Source organism: Gambusia affinis, linkage group LG02 (genome assembly GCF_019740435.1).
Source record: "Gambusia affinis linkage group LG02, SWU_Gaff_1.0, whole genome shotgun sequence".
Classification (NCBI taxonomy): Eukaryota; Metazoa; Chordata; class Actinopteri; order Cyprinodontiformes; family Poeciliidae; genus Gambusia; species Gambusia affinis.
In genome coordinates, this window is record NC_057869.1 from 706,230 (window position 1) to 732,729 (window position 26,500).

General features: G+C 49.2%; 2 protein-coding genes across 7 annotated transcripts in view; both read right to left on the bottom strand.

The window, feature by feature from the left end:
* kifc3 (kinesin family member C3) overlaps positions 1-15,613 on the bottom strand; it is a 26,166-nt gene extending 10,553 nt beyond the window's left edge. For 2 of the 6 annotated variants that reach the window (XM_044103444.1, XM_044103420.1), the window contains exons 1-6: positions 15,453-15,613; positions 3,520-3,640; positions 1,903-2,039; positions 746-866; positions 545-615; positions 408-473 (exon numbers count right to left, since the gene is read on the bottom strand). In XM_044103444.1, the coding sequence (XP_043959379.1) occupies positions 408-473; positions 545-615; positions 746-866; positions 1,903-2,039; positions 3,520-3,601 (477 nt within the window). In that variant the 5' untranslated portion in view covers positions 3,602-3,640; positions 15,453-15,613. The other 4 variants (XM_044103403.1, XM_044103411.1, XM_044103432.1 and 1 more) reach the window with 4 other exon arrangements.
* Positions 15,614-17,542: 1,929 nt separating this feature from the next.
* LOC122823653 (cyclic nucleotide-gated cation channel beta-3-like) overlaps positions 17,543-26,500 on the bottom strand; it is a 56,332-nt gene continuing 47,374 nt past the window's right edge. The window contains exons 23-38 of the mRNA XM_044103508.1: positions 26,268-26,336; positions 26,045-26,193; positions 25,646-25,849; positions 25,364-25,572; positions 25,234-25,284; positions 25,066-25,152; positions 24,924-24,988; positions 23,957-24,079; positions 21,111-21,252; positions 20,877-21,036; positions 20,592-20,689; positions 20,424-20,507; positions 20,199-20,317; positions 19,844-19,990; positions 19,008-19,197; positions 17,543-18,813 (exon numbers count right to left, since the gene is read on the bottom strand). Of these exons, the coding sequence (XP_043959443.1) occupies positions 18,598-18,813; positions 19,008-19,197; positions 19,844-19,990; positions 20,199-20,317; positions 20,424-20,507; positions 20,592-20,689; positions 20,877-21,036; positions 21,111-21,252; positions 23,957-24,079; positions 24,924-24,988; positions 25,066-25,152; positions 25,234-25,284; positions 25,364-25,572; positions 25,646-25,849; positions 26,045-26,193; positions 26,268-26,336 (2,113 nt within the window). The 3' untranslated portion in view covers positions 17,543-18,597. The remainder of the gene's footprint in view (positions 18,814-19,007; positions 19,198-19,843; positions 19,991-20,198; positions 20,318-20,423; positions 20,508-20,591; positions 20,690-20,876; positions 21,037-21,110; positions 21,253-23,956; positions 24,080-24,923; positions 24,989-25,065; positions 25,153-25,233; positions 25,285-25,363; positions 25,573-25,645; positions 25,850-26,044; positions 26,194-26,267; positions 26,337-26,500) is intronic.

Sequence of the window (26,500 nt, forward strand, 5' to 3'; positions counted from 1 at the left end):
TCAGGAGATTAGATAAAATTATAATCTTGGTGTTTAGAGGAGTTAAATCTGAGAAAGTTAAAGTTCTGTGGCTGAAAAAGATGAAATATTTCCTGATTAAGGAAAATGATCGATCCGATCAGTCTGATCAATCAATGAATCACATGATAAAGACTCATTCGACTTTATGCCGGGACCTAATCCAGATGACCGGATCCGTTACTCCCGCTGGTTTTGTTGCCACGGTAACCGAACGGTGCAGGTCTGAAGCTGAGATTGAAGCTGCAGTGATAACTTCCTGTCCGGTTCTGACTCGGTATCAGGTCCGAGTCTGATCTCAACAGGGTTTCTAAAGAGCCCAGGTTTGGGTCAGAACTTTGAGTTGGAGGTTCTGGACTCAGTGGGTCCGGATCCAGAACCGAACTCACCAGTTCAGAGCGCAGTCTCTCCACCTCCTGAGCCCGATCCAGCAGCTTCTGCTCCAGCGCCGCTACCTGCAGGCAGAACCGCCGGTCAGCTGGACCAGAACCACAGAACCCCAGTGGGCCCGGTTCTGCAGACGTACCTGTGTGTGCAGCCGAGAGACGAGCTGCTCTTCTTCGGGTCGGCTGAAACGGTCCGGATTCGGCTTCACACCTAAAACCACACAGCAACATAACTGACCGGACCAGAACCAGAACCGGGTCAGGCATCGGGCTACGCTCCGATTGGTTCTGGATCGAGATCCGGGATCAGGAATGGGATTAAAATCAGTTTGACGAGTCACCTGTGGGTGTGGCCAGCAGAGGCTCCTCCCCCTGCACCCAAGCTCCGCCCCCCGTCTGCTGGCAGGAAACCTCCTCCGAGCCGAAACGGGTCTGAAGCTCACACACCTTGTCCTGCAGAGTCTGAACACACACACACACACACACACACACACAAAACGGCAGATGAGACTGCAGCAACAGCAGGTGACTCTACAGGGTGCTGTGCTCTAGAGGTCAGAGGTTAAAGGTCATCTACGGAAAGAGACTGAGGCAGATCAGAACCAGGAGGATGAAGAGGGAAACGATGAAGGTTTTTTCATCGACAAGCGTCCAGCAGCAGGACCACGACCCTCTCTGCAGGACGAGGCGGCATGGAGGAAAACAGGACAGTTAGGAAGACACTGGATGGATAGAGAGAGAGAGCGAGGGAGAGAGAGAGAGATATGCTAACCTAAAATGGAAAACTGTTTCAGGAATGGATTCACTGTGTTGATGTCACTTCCTGCTCTGCTAGCAGTAGCATTGTGCCTTCTGTTAGCGTTGTTCGCTAGCTGTACAGAATTTTTTATAGCATTATTACATTAATAGTTTCTATTTGGATCATGCATTCAGAAGACAAAAATGCCATTCAGTGACTGGTGCTAGCGTTAGCTTACTGGCTAACTATGCTGAGCCTCGTTTTCCTTTTCATTCCTTTTCTGGCTCCTGCATGTCAGACTGGATGGATGAGTCTACTGCTGGTGGCACCTTTCATTAACGTCAATAATCTCTTCTCTGCTATGAAGCTACAAAAATGGCTGAACAGGTGGAACAGAAGGGGCGGGGCTTAACGTGTCAAAACAAGTTGCTCTCAGCCTGCAGAGCTACAATAACCAGGAATCAAATCAGCTGAAGGATTTTAAAGTTTTCACAGAAGAATCAGTTCTTCTGTTTCCACTGCTGCCCTCTGGAATCAGAGAAACTAAAACTAAAATCAACCTGATTTTAGTTTCCTGTTTTTCAGCCAATCAGACGGATGAGAATCAACAGCATCAACGCTCCGTGGCTCTCCGTCCAGGGTTTGACCCCTGACCTCCACATGACACGTTCTGACAAGACTCATCAGAACTCATCAGAACCCGCTCCGCCTTCGTTCAGCTGCTGTTCACAGAGTGGCGCCCCCTGCTGGACCGATTACCTGGATGAGCAGCTGGTGGGACGAGCTGGCGTGGAGCTCCGCGGTCAGAGGGGGGCGCTGTGAGAAGGCGGTGGCGGGCAGAGACAGGAAGGAGCCGTCGTCTTCACCATCACTCATCAGGAAGTCCACTGAGCTGGCTGCAACACACACACACACACACACACATGCACACACACACACACATGCACACACACACACACACACACACACACACGCACACACATGCACACACACACACACACACACACACACACAGAGTTAACACCGGAGAGTTAAAGAGTTCCTCTGTTGAGCAGAACCAGCAGTTTCCAGCAGGATCTGGAGCAGAGGCTACTGGTTCTGCTGGAAATCAGTCTGCCCAGTTAGCAGCAGCTAGTGACCTCTGACCCCCTCACACCGAGTCGAGTCGCTTCGTCTCCAGTCTCCCTGAACTCTGACCTCTGGCCGGCCGGAGAACAATCCCGGCTGTGTGTGGAAAACTGGGACTGACCTTCGACCTGCTGCCATGGAGACCGGGGCGACATGTTGCTGCAGCTGAACCTGCTTCAACAACTACTGACCCACCTGCAGAACCAGGACCGACACGGTTCTGATCGACCCGGTTCTCTGATTAGTCCAGATTATTTAATGTGATCTTTTTTAGAAACATCCTAAAGTTTCTATATTCAGACATTTTCCTGCAAACCTTCAGCAGAACAAACAGAACCAGAGGACAAATCTGCTGTCAATCAGCAACCATCAGAGAGCTGCAGCATCCTGATCGTCATGGTGGACCACCTGCAGGGAGGCTCCGCCCACCAGGCTGCAGATGGTTCGGAATCAGACACAAATTGTAGAAATGATAAATTATCTGTAACGTTACGCTCCAATAAACCTGAATTCTTTATGCTAATGAACAATGAAGGACACAATCTAGCTAATTCGCTAATATGGCTAATTCTGTGTTTAGCGCTTCAGATAATTTTGAAAATGATTAGCACAGCTAGAATCCCCCAACTTAAATTTTCCAAATAAATTCTAAATGCTGATTTACTGCTTGTTTCTTAAACTTTAGCATTAGCTTCTGCTAAATACCATATTGGTGTAGCACCTTAATGTTAGCGCAACTAGCTAGCACTAGCATAGCACACTGAGCTGCAGCAACACAGGATGAGCCATTCGGTCTCCACACCACGACTGTCTGGATGAGGCACTGAGCAGCTGACTGCAGGCTCGACCTGAGCAGACGGCCCGACTAGCAGATCGGACCCTCTGATCCAGAACCAAGACCGGACCCAAACTGGTCCCTCTGAGACGGTTTGACAGGAATCAGTGTGAAGGTTGAGCAATAGTTCTGGTTCTCAGAAACAGGAAATGGATCAGAAACTCTCTAAGCTCTCTCTCTCTCTCTCTCACACAAACACACAGCTGGGAATGTGTAGCTCAGACTGGAACAATGGCTCCAGTGTTCGCTCCCCTCCAGAGACAGAAAACCCATCAGAACCGTTCGGCTCACCTGTTCCTCCTGCCAGGCCTGGGCCTCCTCCGATCAGCCGCTCAGGTGTGACTCACCTGTCCTGCTGCCGTCAGGAGGAATGCAGCCACGCTGCTGCCTTCAGGCCCCGCCCTCTGACTCACCGTCCAATGAGAGGTCTTTCTTCCAGAGCTCCTGCAGGCAGGGGGCGTGAGCGATGTCCCAACTCTGTCTGGTTCCAAACATGACCGCCGGGCCGAGCAGAGCGCTGGACCGCTGGACCGGCTGCAGAACCAGGAAACAAACATTAAAACATCTGGACTCTGCAGACTGCAGCACGGCTCCCCCTGCTGGCTGGAAGAGCTCAGTGGCTCCAGGTTCAGGATTTCACTGGATTTAAAAATGTAAAATGAGTTCTGAACACGTCAGCAACCCAAACCAGGAAGTTCTGGATAAAAATCTGGAAAAGATCAATTCTAGAGAACAGCAGATTGTAGGAAACATTCCCGCTGCCTGATCAGAACCAGGTTTCATAAGAACCGATGGACCAACCAGAACCGCTGGTAGAACCTGAGAACCAAAACACCTGCAGTTACAAACGGACCGGAGGTTCTGGATGTACAGATAGATCCAACAGTTTGTTTCTAATCAAGCCTTCACTCTTCCCAATTAGACCTCAAACCACAGAGTTCACCAGAACCGGTACATTGGACCCGACTGGACCTCAGCCCTCTGATTGGCTGAGAACGGACTGACTCACCGCCCCAGACCCGCTAACCGGTACCATCTGCTCCAGAACTCCGGCAAACCTTACCGCTCCATAGCGGGTCTTCCTCTCTGCTCCATGTCCGGACCGGCGCCGGTCCATCCAGCGCTTATTGATCAGCGTTCCCACCCAGCCCAGCATGCTGCCGTCCAGCCATCCACTCAGAACCTTCAGGTCCAATTGGACCGACCCGCAGCAGCTGATCCCAGAGCAGCTGGTCGGGATGAAGCTAATCTGATAATCCCAGCAGCAGATGGGATTATCAGCTGGGCGGGTCAGAACCGGCAGGAGGAACTCTCACTGAGTCTCAAACTATGGAGGAACCCATCGATCACCAATAACCCATCGATCACCAATAACCCATCAATCACCAATAACCCATCGATCACCAATAACCCATCGATCACCAATAACCCATCGATCGCCAATAACCCATCGATCACCAATAACCCATCGATCACCAATAACCCATCAATCGCCAATAACCCATCGATCACCAATAACCCATCAATCGCCGGCCTCAGGCACGTCTGGGGGGGTGAAGGGGGCTTGAGCCCCTGCTGCCCTTTTTGAGTTTTTTTTGTTTAAATTTTTTTTTTAATTATTTTTAATTTTGAATCTGTATGTCAGAAGGCCTGCTGGAGCCCCTCAGCAATAATATTTATCTAAATATAATGATTTAGCTAAATAAACTAGCCTGGCTGCCCTCAGTCTGATAAAAACTCTCAGAGCCTCCATGTTGTTCAGACTCCGGGTCCATGATGAGGAGCAGGAGGTTCTGTTCCTCTAACTATCAAATTATGGACAAGAATATTTTTCATCCACTGGTTTGTGAATAAAAACGTAGTTCTGATGTTGACGTTGGAAAAACTTTCTATTTATATTTTCATAACATAAAAATATAAATTCAGAATAAAAAACCCGCCTCGCCGCTAAACACAGAAAAACTGCAGAGAAACTTCTGACTTTAACTTGATCATTCTGCTAAAAGCCCGGTTCGGTTCACTACAGGCAGACTGGGTCGGTACCACCGACTGAGAGAAAGAATATCTGATTTATATCAGACATCCTGATACAAGACCCGGTACCACCACCCGGTACCACCACCCGGTACCACCACCCGGTACCACCCGGTACCACCACCCGGTACCACGGTACCACCACCCGGTACCACCCGGTATCACCCGGTACCTGCTGACTGTTCGCTCTGCTTCTCCTCAACGTTTCTACCAGGCGGGTTAAAGCTGCTGGAGGTTCTGGGCTGTAAACTGAAGTTACTGCAGAACCTCAAGTGTTAAAGGAAGATTCGGTCCAATTAGAGTTCATGAAATAAACATCAGAGAAAATATTGGAGCAACAATCAGAACCGCAGCAAGAAGACAAACATGAATCTAAATGTCTCCACAGCATCAGAGGGACTGACAGGGGATTCCAGGTGACTCCAGGGGGATTCAAGGGGATTCCAGGGGGATTCAAGGGGACTCCAGGGGGATTCCAGGTGACTCCAGGGGATTCCAGGTGACTCCAGGGGGATTCCAGGTGACTCCAGGGGGATTCAAGGGGACTCCAGGGGGATTCAAGGGGATTCCAGGTGACTCCAGGGGGATTCAAGGGGATTCCAAGGAGACTCCAGGTGGATTCCAAGGGGACTCCAGGTTACTCCAGGTGGATTCCAGGTGACTCCAGGGGGATTCAAGAGGATTCCAGGGAGACTACATGGGATTCCAGGTGACTCCAGGTAGATTCCAGGTAGATTCCAGGGAGACTCCAGGTAGATTCCAGCCCAGCAGCTGTTCCTCCAGGGCCGGCCCAAGGTAATATGGGGCCTTGGACAGAACCCTGCGGCCCCTAAGAACCTCAGCATCACTAACATGTTTAAATGTCGATCAGGTGAATCTGTGAGAGAGAGACCAGGTTTATTGGCCCAGTTTAAAATCAATCACTGATTATTGGTTGTGATGTATTTGTGAACAAAGATTACACCATGTTGTAGCCATGGTAACAACAATCAAACTACCAAGATGAATCTTTAAACTCTTACAAAGTAAACATCCTAATTAAATCCTAAATGTCAATTTTTTTTTCTCAGCTGAATTCATTAAATAAAATGTAAAAACATTTTTATTCTCTATAAATGATGCTACAGGTTTAGATCTATGTCTGGGGGCCCCTGAATGTCTGGGGGCCCCTGAATGTCTGGGGGCCCCTAAATGGCCCCTACCAGCAGCTATCTAGAGGTTTAACATCAAACTATTATATTTTATGATCTATAAATCAGTCTGCAGGTTGTTCTAGAGGTTAAATAAATATTTATTAGGGCTTCATCAGTAAAATGGCAGCAAATGTTCTTATTTCATCACTTCATGACCTTTGACCTTCTCTCCTCTGGTCTGTTTAACAGCTTCAGTCTCAGATCAGTTCAGCAGCAGAAACAGAAACTTTTAAGCTGTTGGGGAAAATATAAACTAGATCTGCTTTGCATTTACCCTCATGAAGGCAGTGATACAGTCGGATCAATCAGATTATTGATTATTATGGGCTGTTGCTGTGTTGTTGTACCGAGTTTTAAGATCCTGTTCAATGGGCCCCTTCTTAACTTTGAGGCCCTCCAAAGGTCTCTGTACGGCCCTGACCGGCCTGGAGGAACACGGGTCAAGATTTTCTGAACCTTCAGAACAGGAACAACAATCAGAACCGGTCCGCACCGAAACCACACAGGTTCAGACAGATTGGACACAGATGAAACTCCTGTTACCATGGCAACAGAGAGCCAGCCAATGTGGAGCTAAACATAAGTAAAGAGTTCAATATTTAAATAATTTTATTTAAGAGGAACAGAGCAGCCGCGCTATGTTCACTGACCTCTGTAAAAACCAGTTCTCATCCCAAAACAACACCGGCGTTAAAACTACCGATTCTATGATCAGAACCAGCAGCAGAACCGGATCAGAACCAGTGATTTCTGGGCCACAGATACAAAACCAGCCATTTATTTTACTATTTGTGGACAAGTCTTGAAAACATTAAATATTTTTCACAAATGAAAATGATCCAATCTGTTTGGGTCAAAATTAATTATTAGCTGTGAAAACTAAAATATTTTTAAATTATGATTTAAATTTTTTTTTTAAGGTCAAAAAAGTCAACAAAATAAAAAAATTGCCATTATTTTATTGCTGAGTTGTGTTTAATATAATAGTTCAGTAGTTTAATAGTAAAACAATTCATTACTTTTCTCTTCCTGAGCAGAACCAGAGCAATATTCACTCAGCACTGACCCGGTCCAGCTGTTGAACAGAACCAGAACCTGTTGGGTCAGAAGTCGATGGTCAGGATGGAAACATCGGCCGCCTCTGGAAAGATCAATATCAGCTGATCAATATCAGCCGATCAATACCGATCAGAAGCTCCGTCTTGACTTCCAGCCTGAACCAAGAAGGTGACAAAAATACCTGGCTGAGGCCCCGCCCCCACCTGCTGCTAGCTGCAGCCCGCTCTGAGGCCCCGCCCCCACCTGCTGCTAGCTGCAGCCCGCTCTGAGGCCCCGCCCCCACCTGCTGCTAGCTGCAGCCCGCTTTGAGGCCCCGCCCCCACCTGCTGCTAGATGCAGCCCGCTCTGAGGCCCCGCCCCCACCTGCTGCTAGCTGCAGCCCGCTCTGAGGCCCCGCCCCCACCTGCTGCTAGCTGGTTTGCTAGCTGCTGCCCGCTCAGCAGCAGAAACAGGCGGGGAGGGAAACGCTGTGACCGAGGCGACAGGCTGCAGAAACAGGAGCTGCTGCATCAGGTTACAGAGCTGCACGTCTGCTGCTGCAGCCGCTCCTCCGTTCATCCGTCCATCCATCCGTTCATCCATACATCCATCCGTTCATCCATCCATCCCTTACCTCCCGACAGCCTCCTCATCCCTTCATCTTCCTCAGAGCTTCAGCTTCATGGCGACAAATGGCAGCAGGCTCTCTCTCTCTCTCTCTGCTTTCTCTCTCTCTGCTTTCTCCCTCCGTTTCCCTAGCAACAGCAGAGCAGCATCACACCCCCAGAAGCCCCTCCTTCACAGACGGATTAATATTTCAGCGGAGCGGCCCCTCCCCCACCTGCTGCACCGGTCATTGGCTGATCTGGCACCGTGACGTCACCTGAAGCCGCTTCTGCTCGTTAGTTTGAATAACTTGACAACAGCTTTTTTTAGTTTCCGTTATTGGAACTTTTCTGCATGTTTTCTGTTCACTGTGTGTTTAGACAAACTGATTCATCTTATGAAAATTATTTTACATTTCCTTTTGGAAAATTACAGAAATTAACAGCAATAAAGCCGGTCAAAGTCACATTTTCACCATTATTCATTTATAAATCTCACGAGTTAGCAAGTAATATATTTGGGTTGAAGCTAGATTTCTACAAATCTTCAGCTTCAACCTAAATATTTAGTTTAAAGATAAATATCTACGCTAGCTAAATATTACCTAAATATTAGCTAAGCTAATATTTAGCTAGCGTAGCTGGAGGATCCGGTCAGACTGCAGATCATCTTCATCATGATGATGATGATGAAACCGACGGACAAACATCTGGGCCGAGAGGTAAGAAAATCGTGTATAAACCAAACATTCTCCTTACTGTTATTTTTGTGGTTCGTTTCCATGGAAACAGCCAGGAAGTGACCCGTTTTAATGGTTCTGTTCCGGTCTCAGCTGTAGTGCAGCTTATTGCAGGGAAAATCTTTCTGTTGTGGAAACTAGCATTAGCATCATACCATACCATACCAGCTTTATTTATGTAAGAGCCAGTTAATGGGGAGTTCATATAGAATAATAATTTAGATTAAAAATGTATAAATATGCTTAATTTACTTTTAAGAAATTCATGATGAGTATATTTTCTAGAATGTATAACTTAGTTAATGTAAAGGATGCTTTTATTGTGAAAAGTAATTTTGGCTTCCACTACGTAATTAATATTGCCCGTATGCACGTTTGAGTTCAGATTGCAGTTGGATACGGTGGAAGCAGCACAATTTTTTGACCGATTTGTACCGAGCCTTTCATTTTTTCTGTAAGTGTACTTTTTTGAGTTCTCTAAGTAAACATCATAAAGAAGACTTGGTTTCAGTCGAGTGATTCAAATATTGGTTGTTAGACAAACTGCAAAGGTGGTACAAACTTTTGGGACGCAGAGTGCCACTACAATTTATAAAGCACTTTAAAACAACCACAGTTGATACAAAGTGCTGTACAATCCAAAAACACAACAAAATAAGAATAATTATAATTAAAAGTAGTTTAAAAACAAAGACAGACACTTTAAACTAGATCTCACTGGTGTTGAAAGCCAAGTTAAATAGATGAGTTTTAAGACGAGCTTTAAAAGTGGACAGAGAAGGGGCCTCTCTGACCTGCAAAGGTCAGTCATTCCATAATTTGGGGTCCATAACAGAGAAAGCCCTGTCCCCTCTGAGCTTCCTTTTTGTTCTCGTACCTCCAAGAGCAGCTGATTTGCTGACCTGAGGGACTGATGGGGTATGTGGGGATGAAGAAGCTCAGTGAGGTAAGCCGGGGCGAGATTATGCAATGATTTAAAAACAAACATAAGAATTTTAAAATGAATCCTAAAATATACAGGCAGCCAGTGAAGTGAGGCCAGGACAGGGGTCACATGGTCCCTTTTTCGAGTACCTGTCAACAGTTAATACTAGTTAGCTTTAGCTGATGCTATGTTTTTATTTATATAACAAATGTGTTTTTTGTGTTTCCATTTTCAGGATAACATTTTTCAATTTATTTGAGCCCTATAAAACAATTGATGCTATAAAATGTTCAAGTCATTTTCATTTTTGAAAAAACTTGAGGCAACATTTTGGTTTTGGTCGTCCACTTCAAACAACTTTAAAATAATAATTTGCACCAAAATCAGAAACTGAGAACTTTGCTGTTAGTGAATCTCACACCAGTCTTAATGGTTAGCGTTAGCCTCCAGTAAGTTTTTCTTTTATGTTTAGCTTTGATTTAGCGTTAGCATCTGCTAATGTTTTTCCCAATGCGCTTAGCAGCTTAGCTGTAGTTTCTGTTAATTTTGTTGTTTTCCAGTTAGCGTTAGCTTCTGCTAAGTTTTGATGTGAAGACTCTTGCTAGGCGAATAGAAGCTAACCTGTGAAGCTAACTTCCCGGCGCCGGCTAACTACTGATGACTTCAATGCAAACATTTATTCTCCAATCAGAACCAGAACCTTAAACGGCTCCGGGTTTCATTCCCAGCCCGGTTCTGCTCCTCACCTGGACTCGTCTCCTGTTGGAGGACAGGGTCTCCGTCCCTCTTACCCTCCCTCGGCCCGCCGACCCGACTCCAACCTCCAGAACCTCCAGAACCATCTTTTCCATCCCCGCAGCCTCAGAGGTTCTGTCCGGCCTGGTACCGACCCGCTTCCTGAGGAGGCTGTGGAACGTGAGGACGGCCAGGATGCACAGGACGTACATGTCTCCCGGCCCGGTTCCGTCTGGTTTGGCTCAGAAGCAGGTGGTTCTGTTTGGATCCAGCTGCTGCATCCACCGGATCCGACCCGATTCTGTGCTCCAGCTCACCTGCTCCACCTGTTTGACCTTTGACCTGAACCCGCCCCGACTGACGCACCGGTTCTCCAGAACTGATAAGACAATTGGACCTTGTCCCTGCTGCTGGTAACCAGAACCAGAACCAGCAGTTTCAGGTGGCAGAAACTCTACACCTCTGCAATTCAGAACCGGTTCTGATCCAAATGGATCCAGCACTTCAGAACCGGTCCGATATTCACTTCCAGCTAAACATTCCTCAGAGACGGAACCGGTTCTGTAGACAGAGGTTCTGCAGCTAGAGCTCAGCTTGGTTCTGGCGCCGAGCGGTTCTGCTGAGCGGAACCAGAACATCTGACGGGATTAAATGCTCCTCTCTTGTGCCCGACCCGGTTCATCTGCTACAGCTCTGATGCATCACTGGGAACGGGTCAGACTGGGTCAGAACCGCTCAGGCCGGTCTCTACAGACCATCAGAACTTTTCAGCCGGTTCTTATTCGTCCTCTGGGTTGTGATTGGCAGAGTAGAACCTTGGCGCCAACCCGCTCTGAAGTGGACCAGAAACAGAACCGGGCCCACAAGAACAAAGGGCAGGTCGGGCCTCAGGAGGATCAGAACCGAGCCGGTCCAGAACCTGGACCCGGTCGGGTTCTGGAGAACTCAAGCGACCAGACATGAGCAGAGCTGAGGCTTTAAACCAGCAGCTGGTTCTGATCCACTTCCCAACCAGAACCTGGTTACACATTAACCCGCTCGGAATTTAATCTGGTTATAAAACCAGAACCACTCCTCTGACCCAGTTACACAACAGAACCTGATCCGGACCGGAGCAGAACCCCGACAGAACCTGAACCCAGAGTTTTGTAACCTTAAAACAATCAGCAGACCCGGTTCTGGTTCTGGAAAACCATTAAAATTTTTTTTTATTAAAGTCAGGTCCAATCTGAATGGAACCGGTTCCGAGGGAACTCGTTAAATTACTGAAATTATCTGACCCGGTTCTGTGGTTCTGAACAGAACCAAAGTCCAAACTATCAGAACTCTGAAGTTCATCCAGCCGTTACCATGGTGATTAGCAGATCAGTAAACCCTGTGGCTGCGGTACCAGAACCGGGCCACCGATCAGAACCTTCAGAACCCGATCCGTGTTCTGGTTTAAACTTCCCATCAGAACCAGACATCAGACCCATCAGAACCGGATCGCCTGCAGCCGCTTCCTGCGCGGCTCTCTGGCTCCCCCTGCTGGTCACTCCGAGAAACGGATCCCGGATCAGAACTTTTATTCTGCTGAATCCGTCCAGATACCTGGCGACCTGCCCGGTTCTACTGGTTCGGTACTGGTTCCCTAATCTGCATCGGTTGCCATGGTGATGGTCCAGCATGTCTGGCTAAACTTTCCTCTACTCAAAACCCGACTCAGCTCCAGAACCCTGCAGAACCCTGCAGAAAGGTTCGGGTAGAATCTGACCCGAACCTTTCAACCGGGTCAGATTCTACCAGAACCGTCCAAACTGGGAGGCCGTGATTCTGATTAGCGCCCTGCTAATCTCATTTCCTCTGATTGGCTGCGGTCTGGACCAAATGTTCCAGTTCAGCCTGCAGCCAATCAGAGAGGAGCTTTCTCATCAAATCCCAAAACAAACAAAGTATTCACACCTCGATCCAAACAGACTTTTATTTTGGGGATTTTCCGTGATAAATCAGCAGGAAGTGGAAGGAATCGGATTGCTGCTGATAAAAACCTTAAAGTGTGACGTTCATCTCTAATTAGCCTCTTTACTTTGACTAACCCAAATGAACCAGTTCAGGTTCAGGAGTCACTGAACTGGCAGAGAGAATGCAGCTATTAGCAGCTAGCAAAAAGCAGGAAATAAACACAGCAGACCTCTGATCAGGAGCCCGACCTTAACTACACATCCCACGGTGCTGGCAGCATCATACTGTGGGCAGATGCAGCTCTGAGATTGGGGTCAAAGTTCAGCTTTCAGCAGGACAGCCAGCTGGAGATATTATGGGATGGGTTAGACCAGAGCATGGTCTAGTCCAAGTTCAGACCTGAGGGTCTGTCAGGACGTTGATCTTCTCCATCCAGACGTTCTGTGGAGGCTCTACAGATTTCTCAGGGGTGTTTAATGTAAGTGCATGCCACACTTTTCAGTTGACTCATTTCGCTGATTGGGCTCCAGGATTCTGTAGGAAAACAACAAATCGTTTCAGTGGAGCTTCATGATTCTGCGTCTCAAACCGTTTGGTTCAGTTCATCTGGTTTCATTGATATCAAGTCAGCGCAGAAAAATTACAAAGTCAAACTGTTTCCTGAGAAACGGAGCAGCAGAACCTGATCTGTTCTTGTAAATAATCCAAAAATTCAGAAATCAAAGCTAATCAATCTGTAGAGGAAGAGTTACAGAAGTTATCAAAAACCTTTTTAGTGCTGGTTCCATGCTAACACCCGTGGGCTGGAGGGTGGGCCATGCTAACAGCGGCGTTAGCACGGTGCTAACGGGTGGAGCACAGTGTTAGCTCCACTCATTAGCACGGAACAGTAGAGGTTTCTAAAATCTGACAGATTTCAGGTGATTTCTTGGCTTTCTATAACTTTTCTTTGTGTTTGATACTTTTTCCCTTTGTGATCCCAGTTTCTTACTCTGAGCTCCATCTGTGAACCAGCTAGCTTTGATTTCCCAGTAATGTGACAGAACAACCAGTTCCACAGCTTCAGAAGATGAGGTTGGAGTTCTAAACAAATCCAGCCGTCACTTTTTCCACCGAGCTGCTCGGTGTCTGGAAGGGCGGCCTGAACCAGGCAGCGCGGGGTTAAGCCTCCTGCTCCTCCTGCTCCTCCTGCTCCTCCTGCTCCTCCTGCTCCTCCTGCAGCGGCTGCTGGGCTTCCTGTGATGTGGCTGCAGCCGCGGTTATTTATAGCTGCAGCGGCGGCCTGCCGACGCCCTGCGGTCGCGCCACATCTGGACCGGCCCAGACCAGATCTCTGCTGCTCCTCAAACACACCACAGCTCTACCAGCACTGAGGTTTCCTGAAGCCCCTGAACGCCTCAGAGCAAAAGCACTACAGAAGTGGGCTGAATGGATCCGAACGCCTCAGCAGCCGGCATAAAGTCCAGAAGGTCATTTCCCGACTGGGCTGATATCGATCACAGCATCACCTCTGACTAAAAGGTTAGCTATGCTAACAATAATCACCAATCAAACAGCAGTTCCACTAAAGCGCTACACCAACATCATCTTTAGCAGAAGCTAATGCTAAAGCATTACACTAAGTATTTACAGGCATGAGACGACAGGAAACCGAACTGCTGTGTAAACAAACTTCAAAATAAAAGCATGAATCTAAACGACTAGCTAAATAAAGAATTCAACAGTTGAAAACCAAAAACGTCACACGACCGACCAGAGGTCACACGACCGACCAGAGGTCACACGACCGACCAGAGGTCACACGACCGACCAGAGGTCACACGACCGACCAGAGGTCACACGACCGACCAGAGGTCACACGACCGACAAACTGCAATAAGTTGGAAACAAAATCCTGATAATCCTCCGGTTTGATCATGTCGCTGGTTCCCTCAGGCAGGTGACTGAGTACCAGTGTGACCAGTAAGTCAAACGTCTAGAACATACAGGAACGTCCAGACACCTCGGGCCAGATGACCCTTGACCTCCACCATGATGCTTTAAACCCGACAGCCCAGTTTTCTGTTTCCATCAAGATCTAATTTAAAACATTAAAACATGAACCGCAGAGGCCCAACAGAACCGCAGAGGCCCAACAGAACCGCAGAGGCCCAACAGAACCGCAGAGGCCCAACAGAACCGCAGAGGCCCAATAGAAGCATCTGGTGGAGTTTATTGAGGAACAGTCAAAGAGTTTTTTCGTTCGGTTTATTCATCAGAAAAGAAAAACTTCCTCTGATCCTTCCAGTCACTTAAAACAGTGTTCCCAGTATTCCCAATGTTCCCAGTATTCCCAATGTTCCCAGTGTTCCCAATGTTCCCAGTGTTCCCAGTATTCCCAGTGTTCCCAATGTTCCCAGTATTCCCAGTGTTCCCAATGTTCCCAGTGTTCCCAATGTTCCCAGTATTCCCAGTGTTCCCAGTAGCAGGAATATTTCTATGGAAAATGATCGAATAAATAAAAATAACTGCAGAGGCAACAGGGAACCAGAAGCAGAGAAAATATTGATGAATCAATTATTGATCCATCAGAATCAATACAGTCAGCAGGTTAAAGCTGATCCGAACCAGAACCGCATCAAGGGGAACAGAGAAACAGACCAACAGAACCTCCAGTTTGGACAGAACCATCTGCTGCTGGGTCCGGTCCAAACCTCTAAACGAATCTTCATAAAGTTTGCTTCAGACTAGAACCGAACCCAGAACAGTTCGGGATCAGAGCCTTTGGTGTGCTGGAGCCGGTTCTTTCAGCAGCAGTTGGTTCCGATTGGACCCGTTCCTCCTCCATGTTCGGCTCGCTAAAGAACGTTCTGGTTCTGATTAGAGGCGAGCTCTGTCTGTTGGACCGTTCCGAACCGGACTGCGCTGACAGCTCGCCGTCGCCATGGTGACCACCACGTGGAGGGTCCCCAGCTGGGCAGGTGAGGCCGCGCGCGCAGCTTTTGTCCGGGATGAAAGAAGCGCGAGGCGGTGGAAGCTGCTGGATCCGCGTGAAAAGAACCGAACGGAGCCGAACGGAGCCGGGAGGAGCCGAACACACCCCGCAGGACCCACAGAACCAGAAGCGGAACCACAAACTGTTAAGTGTCCGCTTACCTCCTCCTCCTCCTCCTCTTCCTCCCGCAGGCCGCGCCGCTGTCGGGAAGGACGCTCACGCAGAAACACGCTCAGTCTGCGGGTGTTTGCGGGGCTACGCCGCTCAGCTGTGGCTCTGCCGGTGCTGCCTTCACAGACGGTCGGACGTGTGAGCGAGGACGGCAATAAAGCGGGACTTTTATAGGGAAGAGGGCGGGCCGCAGCTGGGGGTCACGTGACAAACAGAAGCTTCAAAATAAAACATTTAAATGAAATAAAACCTTAAAAGCAAGATGAGAGCCGGTCAGATGAATCGTTCAGGGCAAAAACTGAAAATGTCTAAGGGTTCGAAGGTAAAAACCCACAGAGCAGGATCGGAACCAGCAGACCCAGAACTCTGTGGGAATGTTTATCCCGGAGGACGCTGAGATGAAACTTCCAGAAACATCCATGAATCCAGGCTGGAAGAGACGATCTGCTGCTGCAGGCTTCACCTGTCCAGGTGAGACAGCTGCAGGCCCCGCCCTCCGCTGCAGAGTGTGTTCTGATCCAGTCAGCTGAGGCTCGGTCCAGAGGACAGAACCAGCCGAACCGCTCAGCTTCCTCTGCAGTTCCACCATCAGTTGGGCGGAAATTAATCAGAGTAAATAATTATTCTGCTAAGCAATTTAAATATTAGATGAGTTTCTGAAGAGTAATGAATATTAATTAGATTATTTAGAATATTTTTCAGAATGATCCGAGTATTAAAATGAATATTTCTGTAGATTAATCTGAATATCAATATAATTATTTTGTAGAATAATTTGGCAATCAATCAGAGTATTACTGCAGAGTAATCAGATTACCAATCAGAGTATTTCTGTGGTTCCATCAGCTCTGGGAAGTGTTCTGGGTTCTCAGACCCAGTTGGGCTCCTGAACCGATCAGAACCTCTGGGCTGTAATCAAACTGATCGATCACCAGGTCAAACGGAGGAGCCGATTGTAAAATGAAACTAAATATTTAGCTTGTGAATGAAACCTTTAGTTTGGAACTCTGACATTTATAAATGTATGAATATTATGGTGAATATAATAATATGTCTTTTTCTCTGTGGCTGAACAAACCAAATTATTGATTTTAATTCTTTCTGTATAAATTTACAAACGGCTCCCAGACGAGTCGGTTCTGCGCAGATGAACTCTGGGAAACCGAGTTCAATGAAAAACCTTTATTTGTCCTAAAGAGGGACAAACAGCGCCCCCTCCTGGACCTGCAGCCTCACACACATGAGTGTATTTGAAGCGCCGCATCGGACCTCTGACGTTATTTCCTGTCTTCCCAGTCTGGCATCCAGAGAGCTGCTGAAGGAACGGTTTATTAACGACACACAGCTCTGCTCTGTTACTGACAGCCTGGCTTTTATTGCCGACTCAGCCGGAAAACATTCCCAATGTTAGGAAACAGCAGGAATATGATGGGGTTAGAACCCAACGTTAGGAGGCACGTTGAAGTTTTGGGCAGATCCTTTGGCTCAGGCGGATCAGCAGCTTCCTGCCACGTCGGCGTCGATCTCTTCCTGTGGCTCCGGGTTTCCTGTGCCGCTCCGGCCGGAACAGCCCTTCCTGTTTCCTGCGCCTCACATCAGCAGGATCGTTGCAGAAATCACCTGATCTGCTCCTACAGAACGTTTTCACACCCTCTGACCCCGCTGACCGCTCAGGGAGATTCTGTTAGGAGCTCTGAGCTCCAGCCCAATATTTTATAACAGGAAATATTCAACAGATCCACATCAGACGGATGGAGACACAAAGTCTGCTGTAGCGCCTCCTATAGGCTGGAAGAAAACACTTTAAACTGGATGTTAGAAACACACTGTGCTGCTTTTTCTGTCGACACAGGAGGAAATATGGCGGCCGGCAGGCTGCAAACGACATGCAAACACATTTCTGTTCCCCTCCTGGCCTGTGGGGGCGCTGCACCAACAACCACTGAAGGAAACCACACAAAAACCTCTGAAGACACTGAGAGCAACTTCCTTCTTCACCAGATGGAAACAAGATGGAGGCGTCAGATTTTAGTGTTGGAGGATTTCTCTTTAGGAGACATTTCTGCTGCTAGCGCTAGGCTAGCACATTAGCTTTGGTTGTATTTACCCAGAATGCCCTACGCTGTAGTTCACTTCCTGTTTGTGGAGCGGTCTCTGATCCGCTTGGCGTTTACTTCAACCGAACCCAGACCGAGGTCTGGAGGACCAGAGGTCAGAGGTCAATAACGGATTAACGATCTGAAAACGAACCAGAGTTTGTAGACAAATGGACCGGAGTCGGATTAAAGGGGACTGAACAGAGCTGGTGTAAACGCTGCAACCATTAAACAGAAAAACACCGAAAATAAAAATTTGGCAAATTCAGGAAATTGATGCAAAGGGGAAATGGCATAAATATCAAAAGACAGGAAGTATAAAAAACTTCCCACTCACGCTACAGAGCAGAGGTCATCCAGACCACCAGGGGGAGACTGCAGTCGGTAATGTTGCCTATGTGGATATGCTGCTGTTGTAAATGACATGAAGTTTAGCGCGCCTGTTTCTTTCTTCCTCCAGTTCCTATGTGACTCCCCCTAGTGGTCTGGAGGACTCCGTTTGGTGGAACCAGGTTGCAGTTCTTTCATTTTTGCTGCTGTTTTTACTTTTAGCAGAATTTTCCATTTTGTTTTTAATTCCCATGGTTGCAGCGTTTTGTTATGGTTGGGAGTTCATTCATGTGTTTGCAGCTTGTTTGCTCCTGTTAGCAGGCCTTTGACTGAGTTAATTATAGTAAGTAAGTAAGTACACCCTCAGAGAGTCAGACTCATTTTTAAAATATATTTCTGAGGAAAACAAAACTAGAAAATATTTTCAGGATGATTGTTTGTGTTGGAGCCGCAGATGTTTCAGCCCATCGTCATCGATTCAGAAGCAACGCTGCTCTTCATCATTTACTCTTCATCGCCCGCTCCTCATCCTCTCTAATAAACATCAGACTGCATCTAAAAGCTTCAGTTCAGAGGCAGACAGCAGAACAAAAGCTATGAACTCTGGGAAACTGAGTCTGTTATTTTGACGTTTCCTCTCCTGGGGAAACAGCGCCCCCTCTGAGGCCAGTTAGCTACCCATGTGGCCGAAGGTGGTACTGCAGCTTCCTCATCCCTCCTCCTCCTTCTCCCTCTTTGCTCCTTCCTCCAACACCTCCACCGTCAGAAGCTCCTCCCCTTCCTGCCGCGGCGTCATCCTGATGATGACGGAGCTGTCCGCCGTCTCTGCCACCGACTCGTCCATGTCCTCCGGAGCCGAGCGCGGGACTGGAGAGCGGCGGTGCATCGGAGAAGGGGGCGGCACCGGAGAGATGGGGGGCGGAGCCTGAGGAAACATGGATGGAGGATGACTTTCTGCCTTTTTTTTCATCAAAACCCTCAGAGCTGACAGGAACATCCTTGTTTCCTTTCCTACCTCCCTTGATTTTGTCCGTCCTTCCCTCCCTCTCTACTTTCCCTTTACTTCCCTCCCTCTCTCCGTCCCTCATTTTCGTCCTCCCTCCATCCTTCCCTTCCTACCTCCGTTTGGCCCTCAGCCGGTTGGTAAACCTTCTTCATCTTGGCGAATGTTCCCTCGATGCCGGCGCGCTCCGTGACCTTCAGGGCGGCCTTGAACAGTTTGGGGGTGTCGGGTCGGGGGGGGATGACCTCGGCCGCCTCCTTACGCGTCTCCTTCTCCTCCGGCTTCTTGTCTTTGGTCAGCATCGTCCTGCAGACAGACAGACAGACAGGCAGCTGGAGCGTCTGACCGGCAGAACCAGAGCGGATCCTGCTGGTCATGTGACCCGCTGTGACCCGGTCAGAACCAGAGCCTGATCTGATTACAGTAATCCTGCTGAGGACAGAGGAAGGAGAGACGACTGAGACGTCCAGAGTCCAGGACCTGCTGGTTCTGACCCAGATCAGACTGGCTCCCAGAACCTTCAGCAATGAACCTCCAAACCGGCCTAATCAAATCATGGAACAGCTTCCTGAGACAGGAACAGGAGGTGGACTGACATAGGAGTGATGATGCGTTATGACATCATCAGACCCCTCTGACCTTTGACCGGGTCATGGTTCTGATCCAAATGCTGCTTTTAGGGAGGATTTAAAGAAATCCATAAACATTCAGGAACGATTCTGGACGAACTGCAGCGATCTGTTCACCAAACGGCGCCACCTGCTGGATACGGAGCTGAAAACACAGATCCTGATTGGAGGCTTCACATCTGGAAATCAAATCCCGTTTCCAGAACAGGAGCGGCTGAAACTTCTCATTTATGATAAACAGGAAATAAAGCAGCAAAGTATCAGCTGAACCAGTCACAAGTCCAGTTCGGTCCGGTCTGGTTCCGGTTCGATGCGGGTCTTACTTGGCCTTCTTGCGCAGCAGCTTCTGGGACTCGGGGTAGTGGACCAGAATCTCTGCCAGGTCCTTCTTGTCCAGGATAAACAGGTTGGCGAAGCCGTGCGCCTTCACGTTGGCGGTGCGCCGGTTCCCTCCGCCCCCCGCCAGCAGGCTGACCAATCAGAGAGAGGGACAGCTGTCAGAGGAAAACCTTCACTTTCCTGGTTGAGTAACATCTTAGAGTTTGTCCTGAAGGGGGCGCCAGAGCTACTGGTTCTGATCCAGTTTCATCTTGTTGATCTCCAGTAGATCTAAAGGTTCCAGTCGGTTTCTACCAGATTCGGACCGGTTCTGTCTCTCATGTGGCTGCAGGTTCTGACCTGATCTCTCCGAACACGGAACCGGCTCTGATGGTGACGAACACAGTCTCCAGGTCCGGCCCGCCAACCACCTGAACCTCCCCCTGCTTGATGATGTACATCTCCCGTCCGATCTCCCCCTGCAACACACAGTAGCCCGTCAGCGCCGCCCGAGGCCGCTCGGCGCCGCCCGAGGCCGCTCGGCGCCGCCCGAGGCCGCTCGGGTTCTGAAACATGCAGCCTCACCTTCTTACACACGAAGTCTCCTGGCAGGTAGACGACAGACTTCAGCCTGGTCAGCAGGTCGAACACCATCTGCCGGTCGCAGCCCTGCAAACACACACAGGCCGATGGGTCGTTGCTTGCGGGTGCAGCGGTTCTTTGGGTCGGGTCCTGTCGTTCTGAGGTTCTGACCTGAAACAGAGCCACTTTGCTGACGATGGAGTAGTTGACGTCCACGGCGATGTCCAGCCTCATCTTAGTGGGAAGTTGAATCAGGAGCTCCTGTTCATCTGAACACAGGAGACACAAACGCATCATGAGGCATTCAGGAACACTGCGTTCATTCACACTATCCTTCCACAAGGTTCTGTTTTCCATCATGTCCAGATGCTGGACGTCCATAACTCCCAGTTTCCCCTCACCGCTCAGGGAACCAGAACCAGCTGTGGATCCAGGCGCTGGCCGTCAGCTGCTTACCCAGCATGCCCTGGCTCTTCCAGGTGTAGTCGTACCAAGTCTTGATCCGGTTCTGGACTTCCTGGGGAATGCTGTAGGAGTTCATGTACTTGACGGTGCTGTCCATGCAGGCCCGGTAGTAGTTCTCTCCTGCGGTCGCTGCTCCCACCACATCCCTCATCTGAGACACAGGAACCAAAAGGTGAGTCTGTCCGCCAGAACCAGAACCAGAACCAGAACCCGGAACACACCAACCTGGCCAATCATGATGGAGAACGCAAACACGCCCACAAAGTAGTTGATGAGCTGGAAGCAGATCTCAAAGACGGTGGTGGGGTCCGGCAGCCCTCCGATGGTGATCAGCGTCTTCACAGCAAAGTAGTAACATCGGATGTAACTATGGAAACAGAGACTTCCTGTCACCGGAGGAAGTCCAAAAACAAGCCATGGAGTGAAAACCCCATAGACATAATAGAGGAGTAGACCCCCATTGGCTGCTCTGGTGCAGGAAACATGGCGGCCATCTTGGAGCGGTCGTCCCTCCTACTTGGCCTCAGCACTGCGGGATATTGTGTTCATATCAGATACAGGGAGACAACGTTTCACAAGTAAGATGGACATATTACCGTTTATGTTTGTGATTAGTATTTTAGTAAACTGTATTTATGTCACCTGGCAAAATGCCAGCTAATATTAGCCATAGTGCTAACGGTGTAGGGCTGCACAGTGGTGCAGTTGGTAGAGCTGTTGCCTTACAGCAAGAAGGTCCTGGGTTCGATTCCCGGCCCGGGGTCTTTCTGCATGGAGTTTGCATGTTCTCCCTGTGCATGGTGGGTTCTCTCCGGGTTCTCCGGCTTCCTCCCACAGTCCAAAAACATGACTGTCAGGTTAATTGGTCTCTAAATTCTCCCTAGGTGTGAGTGTGTGTGTGCATGGTTGTGTGTCTTTGTGTTGCTCTGTGACAGACTGGTGACCTGTCCAGGGTGACCCCGCCTCTCGCCCGGAACGCAGCTGGAGAGGAACTAGCAACCCTCCTGACCCCATTAGGGAAGAAGGGTGTAAAGAAAATGGATGGATGGATGGCTAACGGTGTAGCATCGGGTTCAGCCCCGCTATGAAGGCTAACTGAGATTTTAAAAGTTTAAAATATTCCCTAATGTTGATTTAGATTATCTGACACCAGAACATCCATCCATCTTCTTCCTCTTATCCTGGTCGGGTCGTGGGGTCAGCAGCTTCAGAAGGGAGGCCCAGTCTTCCCTCCCCAGCCAGCTCCTCTGGAGGAATCCCAAGGCGTTCCCAGGCCAGCAGAGAGACATCGTCCCTCCAGAGTGTCCTGGGTTTCCCCTCCTCCCGGTGGGACGTGCCCGGAACTCCTCACCAGAGAGGCGTCCAGGAGGCATCCTGACCAGATGCTCCTCAACTGGACCCTCTCGATGTGAAGGAGCAGCAGCTCTACTCTGAGTCCCTCCCGGATGACTGAGCTTCTCTCTCTAAGGGAGAGCCCAGCCACCCTACAGAGAAAACCCATTTCGGCTGCTTGTATCTGTGATCTCGTTCTTTCGGTCATGACCCAAAGTTCATGACCATAGATGAGGGTGGGAACGTAGATCAACCGGTAAATCGAGAGTTTTGCTTTTTGGCTCAGCTCTCTCTTCACCACGACGGACCGGTACAGCGCCCGCTTGACGGCAGACGCTGCACCAATCCGCCTGTCGATCTCCTGCTCCCTTCTTCCCCCATTTGTGAACAAGATCCTGAGATCTTGACACCAGAACATACCTTAGAAATAAAACAATACAATATATATTATTACAAATATATTATTATATTACACGTCATAACATTCACCAGCTGAGATTATACAGATGGCAAAGACAAGAATAAGATGGCTCCCAAATCTCCTGTTGGGTTTTGAAGGTTTCATAAAGACACGATGTGAGGAAGGAATGAGAAAATAAGGAGAGACGGATTCACACAGGATGAAGCTGACGACTCAAACTGAGCTGCTGGAAAACATGAAAACACACACACACACCCGCACACACACACAGACATATAGACACGTGTATATAAATATGCATAACCAAATGTATATTCAGTATTAATTATTTTATGATTATCTTATTTTCCTCAATATATTTGATTATTTTGTGTTTATATAAATATGTATTAATAATACTAAATAATTAATTTATTTTGTTGTTTTTTTTCCCCTCCAGGGGGTCTTTTTGTTGGCTCTAGTGTCCCTTATACCACAGCAGGCTGACAGGAAGGGGGATGGAGAGGGGGGAAGACATGCGGCAAATGTCGTCGGGTCCGGGAATCGAACCTGCGACGGCCGCGTCGAGGACTGAGGGCCTTCATGTGTGGGTCGCGCTATCCCCTACGCCACCAGAGTACGCCCAAAATAATTTTTTTAAATATGAATGGCTGAATGCTTTGTAATTTTACAGTCATCATTCATCAATATCAGAATATTCAATTCCTATATTATTCCCGACTAATAAATTTACCTGTAAATGTTTGAATAATGTTTCTAGTAATAAAGAATAAAAATGTGTAAAGTATTTAGCGAGTTATTATTGATTAAATACTGAAACATAAATCTGCAGGGAGCAGTGGAGGCGTCTGTCCGGTTGACCTCCAGCCTGTCCTTCCTCTGACAGGAACCTCCCTTTTACACCTGAATGACGTGGGCCCTCTAGTGGTCAGCAGAAAAACTGCGTTTCTTATTATGACAGAGTATTAAAATAATCAATCACGACAACAAAGTCAGTAAGTTCAAATAAGAGGAGAAAAAAGTCGTGATAAAATGAAAGACTGTATATATTATGAGAACAGGAAGCAGCGGGCGGAGCGGAGGCTACGGTATCCACCCAGAACCGCTTCCTGTCTACCGGCTGATGAAACACGGGAACAGGAAGTTAGAAATAAAAAATAAAATAAAATATAATATAAATATATAAATATAAATAATATATATAATTATATAAATAATATAAATATAATATGAGAATAAAGTGGTAAAAGCAGTAGAAATAATAAAGTTGGATGTTTTTCTATTTTTTTCTTGATTGATGATGTCATGATGTTCTTACGCGTTGCCTTTCCCGTCGTAGACCCACTTGGTCGATCCCAGACCCTCGTAGTCGGAGCCCCAGTAGAAGAGACAGGCGTTGATGTGCAGCGAGTAGAGCAGGTAGGTGGAGGTCCGGATCACCCTGGCAACGGGCCGAAGTGAGAGGTCAGATGAGGTTGGATGAACGAGGTTGGATGCGGTCGGACGAGGTTGGATGCGGATGGATGAGGTTGGATTCAGTTGGATGAATGAGGTTGGATGCGGTTGGATGAGGTTGGATTCTGTTGGGTGAGGTTGATGCGGTTGGATGCAGTTGGATGAGGTTGGATGAGGATGGATGCGGTCGGATGAGGTTAGATGAATGAGGTTGGATGCGGTTGGACGTGGTAGGGTGAGGTTGGATGCGGTCGGATGAATGAGGTTGGAAGTGGTTGGATGAGGTCGGATGCGGTTGGATGTGGTTGGGTGAGGTCGGATGCGGTTGGATGCAGTTGGATGAGGTTGGATGAAGATGGATGCGTTTGGATGCGGTCGGATGAGGTTAGATGAATGAGGTTGGATGCGGTTGGATGTGGTAGGGTGAGGTTGGATGCGGTCGGATGAATGAGGTTGGAAGTGGTTGGATGAGGTTGGATGCAGTTGGATGCGGTTGGATGAGGTTGGATGCGGTTGGATGAGGTTGGATGCGGTTGGGTGAGGTTGGATGCAGTCGGATGAGGTCAGATGCAGTTGGATGAGGTCGGATGAGGTCGGATGCGGTCGGATGCGGTCGGATGCGGTCGGATGCGGTCGGATGCAGTCGGATGAGGTCGGATGCAGTCGGATGAGGTCGGATGAGGTCGGATGCGGTCGGATGCGGTCGGATGAGGTCGGATGCAGTCGGATGCGGTCGGATGCGGTCGGATGAGGTCGGATGAGGTCGGATGCGGTCGGATGAGGTCGGATGCGGTCGGATGCAGTCGGATGCGGTCGGATGCGGTACCCACCTGTAGATGTAGGCCTTCTTCATCACGGCCTCCATCCGGTCGTTGAACTCAAAGAAAACCACGTACTGGGAGAAAACAACCAATCAGCTGCTTCCTCTGGACAGGATGAGGAAGAGGAGGGACAGGAGGAAGAGCGCCTCACCTTCAGCAGGCGGGGGAAGCGCAGCAGGGAGTTCACTCCTGTGAAGTAGTAAAGTATCTCCATGGGGAACAGGCTGAGGACGTCCATCTGGGAACAAACAGAACACGGGTCAGAACCAGAAACGTTCCAGAATCCGGATCATTTGCTGCTTTAGCGGAACGATCTCACCTTGAACCGCTCCGTGGTCATGTAATGCTCCCTCATGTCCTTCTTGTCACACTGTCAGGTAGAACCAGTGAAACCAGTTAGAGCCGCTCCTGCCGGGTCGGATGCAGGAAGTCTCCGTGTCTCTACGCACCACGATGTCTCCGCCGCGGACGAACTGCAGCCGCGGCTGGAAGACCAGGATGTCTGCGATGTAGATGAAGTCGCAGGCGTAGTCGGCCAGCAGCCACAGGTGGATGTTGTCCGGCGTCTGGTAGGGGAACGCCCAGCGCACCGGGATCAGCCACACGTTCCAGTTCCAGGCCGCCACCACGAAGAACAGCCAGATCACATAGATGAGGTCTGAAGGACGGGGCAGAGAAGGATTATGGGAAATTGTCGGGAGAACCTGGTCGGTTCTGGGAGGAAAGCTCACCAGTGAATGGATCAATGCTGGACGGGAAGCGGTACTCCAGGACGGACCGCAGCCAGTCGGGCATCGGGGGAAGTTTGGGCAGCTGGACTGGATGTCCCAGGAGTTCAAACTGGAACAGACCCGCCTCCTGTGGCGGGTCCGGTTCGTCCTTCTTCTCCTCTCCAGGCGGAGGCGGCGGAGGAGCCGGCGGAGCTTTAGCAGGAGCTGGAAGAATCAGGAGAGGTGGTCAGGGATCTGGTCCGCTATCACTAGGAGATCCAACTGAAATCCCTGAGGGATCCCACAGGATCCAGGAAACCAACTGGATCCTGTTCTCTTTGGGTAAGCCGATTGGATCCAGTGGTAGGCTCAGTGGATCCAGGTTTCCTGGATGAGGGGATCTGGATCGGGGCGACCCACAGGCAGTGGGGCTCTCCTCCTCGGACTCGTCGGGATCCGCCAGGCGGTCTTTGTGCCGCTCCGTCCGGCCCTTGAAGAGCCCGACCAGCTGGTTGAGGCGTTCCTGGACCGTGACGCTGGCCACGCTGGCGGCGGACTGCGGCCGCATCCTGCAGGGAGAACGGACACGCTGAAGACGCCCCGGATGGAGGAGGATCATACTGCGTTTGGGTCGGGGTCTCACTCGTCGTCTCCCTGACCGGACCGGGCCTTCAGCAGCTCCTCGTCCTCCTGGCCTGCCGTCGGGTCGGCTCTGCAGACAGCAGCACATCCAGAACCTCGTGAGCCTGGCAGCTCTCTATCGCTGCTGTCAAATGATTTGTGGCTCCAGAGTTTGAACAAACAGACGGATCTGGACTCTCCGATGTTTGAGCCCGACAGGAGGATTAAACACGCGGAGGCGGCGCTGCCAGCAGC